We start from the raw sequence: 3,889 nt of genomic DNA on the forward strand, positions 1-3,889 counted from the left end.
AATTTCATATCGTTATCGTATCGAAAAATCAGTATTGTTATCGTATCGTACCGAAATCTTCGGTATAATAAAAATTCGATAAATTGAACATTTTTTCGTTACGATAATCTCGATATACCGAAAAATCTAAAAACAGCTTCATCGGTTCATACTGATGTACACTTATTTTTGTAAAGTTCAATTTTTTTAGACCTCTATTCTAGAAAATTCTTCGTGTTTAGGCATATGCTTACAAAGCTCAAGTTTCTATAATCAAGCCATCTTGTATAGAGGGGCCAAAATTTTTTTTTTGTGCATTATATTTGATACGTACGTATTTATTCTAGAACAGTCAAAAGATGTAATATAACTTTATAACTAATAATAACGAAATATATAATATAAAATTAGACAAAATAATAATAAACAATTATTATTTAATTTAATAAAAATATAATTTCTAAATGCATGACAATGCACTGACATACACCAATTCACATGCCATCGCCTAATACAACAAGAGCTCCCGCATCTTCAAAATATCTTCGATCTTGAATTGGTCAGACTCAGACCTCGAAATTCAAAAGAGATCGAAATTCTCAAACATATATTATTATTATTATTATTATTATATGCTAGTAATTTTGTACACTTTATATATTTTTATTTAATTAATTTCTATCTTTTTACAATATAAATTCAGATAAAAATATTACAAAAAATATATATATACATATGAGAATTTCTTTCAAATATCCATACATACACATAGAAAATAATAAAAAAATACAAATCACAAGGTTGAAAATGTAAATTTACTGTTAAACAGTATAAAAAATGGAAAAATAAATTTTATTCTAAATGTTGAAGAAATTATAATAATAAATGAACCGATTGATGAAATTTAGAAACAAACACGGCCTTAAAATGGAACACTAGCTGTCTCCTTCTAAGCCATTCGTAGCCACGTACACCGAAACTTCTCGTTCTTTCTTTGGCCTTTTATTCTTCTTTTCCTCATTCTAAGCTATCTTCTCAAAGGTTCCCCTTCCTCTTAATTTCGTAATCCGAACTTTCTAGAATTGACTCGCGTACGTTTTTTTTTACAATTTTGATTCAGATCTACCTCTGAATTTGAACCTGGATTGAATTTTGTAAGTATTGGATTGATATTGATTTTACTTTTTTTTTTTGTTGATTTTTTAATGTGATTTCGTGTGGATTTGGTGGTTGTTTCAGGTTGAGGGAGGAGCGGGATGGCTCGGAACGGCGGAGGAGGTGATTCCGCGGCCGGAGAGAACTCGAGGATGCTTCCGACGCCGTTTTTGACCAAGACCTATCAGCTCGTGGACGACCCCGCCATTGATGACGTCATCTCCTGGAACGAGGACGGATCGACGTTCATCGTTTGGAATCAGACGGAGTTCGCCAGAGATTTGCTCCCAAAGTATTTCAAGCACAACAATTTCTCCAGCTTCGTTCGCCAGCTCAACACTTACGTTAGCTTTAATCTATAGTTTTTTTTTCACGAGTGATTTTTTGTTTTGTTTAATTAATTTGTTTTTGTTGATGAATTCATAGGGATTTAGGAAGGTTGTACCTGATCGATGGGAGTTCTCCAACGATTGCTTCCGACGAGGGGAGAAGAATCTTCTGGGCGATATACAGCGCCGGAAAGCCTCGACGCATTCACCTACCGCGGCGGCAGCCCCGCCGATACTTCCCGTGCCGTCTCCTGATGTACTTCCTGTGGCGGTGTCTCCGTCCGACTCCGGCGAGGAACAGGTACTTTCCTCCTCCAACTCTCCCGCCGTGGTCCGCGAATTCAGCGGCAGCACGTTGGAGTTGATGGGCGAAAACGATAGATTGAGAAAGGAGAACGTCCATCTCAACAAAGAGTTGAACCACATGAAGAACATGTGCAACAATATATACGATTTAATGTCAAATTACTCCAACACCACCGGTAGCAGTAGAATCGACAACCAACACCACAGCAGCCAGCCAAATTCGGCAGAGAACACTTTAAAGCCGTTGGATCTGCTGCCGATGGCAAGATCCTGCGACGAAATGGACATCACCGCCGAACTGGTGAGCGGCGCGGAGTTGAACAACATCAGATCCGCGGCTGAGGAAATCAGCGCTAGGCTGTTCGGTGTGCCCTTAGGATTGAAACGAGGAAGGGAAGGCGAAGGTAGTTCGTCGGGACACGAAATGGATTTACGGTTGCAGCAGGGTGATGATATCAAATCTGAGCCGTCGGATCATGGAGACGACCAGGGGTCCTCGTGGCTGAAGCGGAGTAACTCGAGGATGGGATAGGAATGGACGGTCGTGATTAGCGTAGAGGAGTAGTAGATCAGATCACGTGGCTTGTTTTTTTCTTTTAAATTTAATATTTTGGTAATTTTAAATTGATGCCTATGGACTGGATGGTTCCTTTTCCTCAATGTGATGTCATATAAATAATATATAGTAATTACATTATGTTTTTTTTTTAAAAGAAAAACACAGTCGGAAGTAGGGGTTGAGCAGATTCTTATCTATATATATACGACAAACGTTATATACAACAAAAGAGCCGCACAAATAAATGTGATGGAGGGAGATTAGATCAAAACCTCCGTGAAAGTTATACAATCATCACATCATAACAAAATACCAGACAGAGAGTCCGGAAATCATAAAAAAACATGCAAAGATCAATGGGCATCTCGGAATATATCAACAAAAACAAAATAATCACAACGATGGTATGATAAAGAGAAGTATGCAGTAAACACCCACAAGAAGAAAGCGGAACACCATCATCAAAACAGCGAGTCAAGGAAAATTTTCAAACCCGTTTCATTTCGGGTTTTTCTCGTAGGCTCCAAATTTTCGGGAAAAATTGTCATCTGACCCGTGAGAAAAACTATAAATCTCTAATCTTAACTGTCTACGGTGTTTGGTGGGTTGCTTGTTCATATTTATTTGCCAAACTGAGTGTTCCTAATGAATTATTTCCTGTTTGTAGGTGAGAAATGTTCCATTCTTTTGGTTGTCATGTGTTATCATCCGTCGTTTGGTTTGTTTGACAGTGGAAATTATTGACAAGAAGTTGGATTTTTTTCGAATATTACTCTTATCTGTCGAATGTCGATCGCGATGCTCAAAGGATCTTTAGATCCATATATTCTCAAATAGGTTTCCAATTTCGAGCCAATGTAATTTCAGATGTTGTATCTCGTGCTTAAATGAAGGTTGCAAGAAAGTCTAGGCTTAGCTAGTAAGCTTGGAAGAGAAAATATGACAAACAGTTTATTCAATTTTCAGATAATTCAATGAAATGATATCAACAGACAACAGACATCTGTAAACTTTGGTTTGGGAGTTTGGGATTTGAAAAGAGAAGAATGTAAAGAAAAAGGAAATTTGAACACATTTTTTGTTTGAGAGATTTCAACGAAAGGAAAATGTGTTATAATTTTAGAGATAAATTTTCCTTCCAAATGCAAATAGAAGGAACTCTTCAAAGGGTCAAACTAAGCTTAATTTCCAGGGGTGTTTTTGGTAGGGAGAGAATGTGGTGAGAACAAAATGAAGTCATTAGAATGAAAATGTCTATTTCGAACATGAGAATAGTCATTCCATCTATGTTGAATTGGTAGTCATTCACTAATTATTATTAAAATTAATTAATTTTTATTAATGTAATTTATTATTAATAATTATAACAAATGAGTGATAAATATTTATTATCAAAATATTTTTAGAAATAAAAATAGAGAATATACATATATAAATATAAAGTTGGGAGAGTGAGAATGAATAAACTATATGACAATGTATATTTTTATTGGAATGAGTGTTCGCTTTCCAAATGTTGCAAAATGAAAGGAAGTTTCAAGCTATTTTCAGGGTATTACGC

At 35.9% G+C, this 3,889-nt stretch overlaps 1 protein-coding gene across 2 annotated transcripts; it reads left to right on the forward strand.

The window, feature by feature from the left end:
- The first annotated feature begins 844 nt into the window (after positions 1-844).
- LOC140966817 (heat stress transcription factor B-2a-like) lies at positions 845-2,466 on the forward strand. Of its 2 annotated transcripts, none has more exons than XM_073427084.1 (3): positions 845-1,070; positions 1,219-1,478; positions 1,561-2,466. In XM_073427084.1, exons 2-3 carry the CDS (start codon positions 1,236-1,238, stop codon positions 2,299-2,301), a joined length of 984 nt encoding a protein of 327 aa, XP_073283185.1. In that variant the 5' UTR covers positions 845-1,070; positions 1,219-1,235; the 3' UTR covers positions 2,302-2,466. The 2 variants fall into 2 exon arrangements, with proteins under 2 accessions (XP_073283185.1, XP_073283184.1); XM_073427083.1 differs by having other exon boundaries at positions 849-1,133.
- The last annotated feature ends 1,423 nt before the right edge of the window (positions 2,467-3,889 follow it).

The sequence above is a fragment of the Primulina huaijiensis genome, unplaced genomic scaffold (assembly GCF_012295235.1).
Source record: "Primulina huaijiensis isolate GDHJ02 unplaced genomic scaffold, ASM1229523v2 scaffold208058, whole genome shotgun sequence".
Lineage (NCBI taxonomy): Eukaryota > Viridiplantae > Streptophyta > Magnoliopsida > Lamiales > Gesneriaceae > Primulina > Primulina huaijiensis.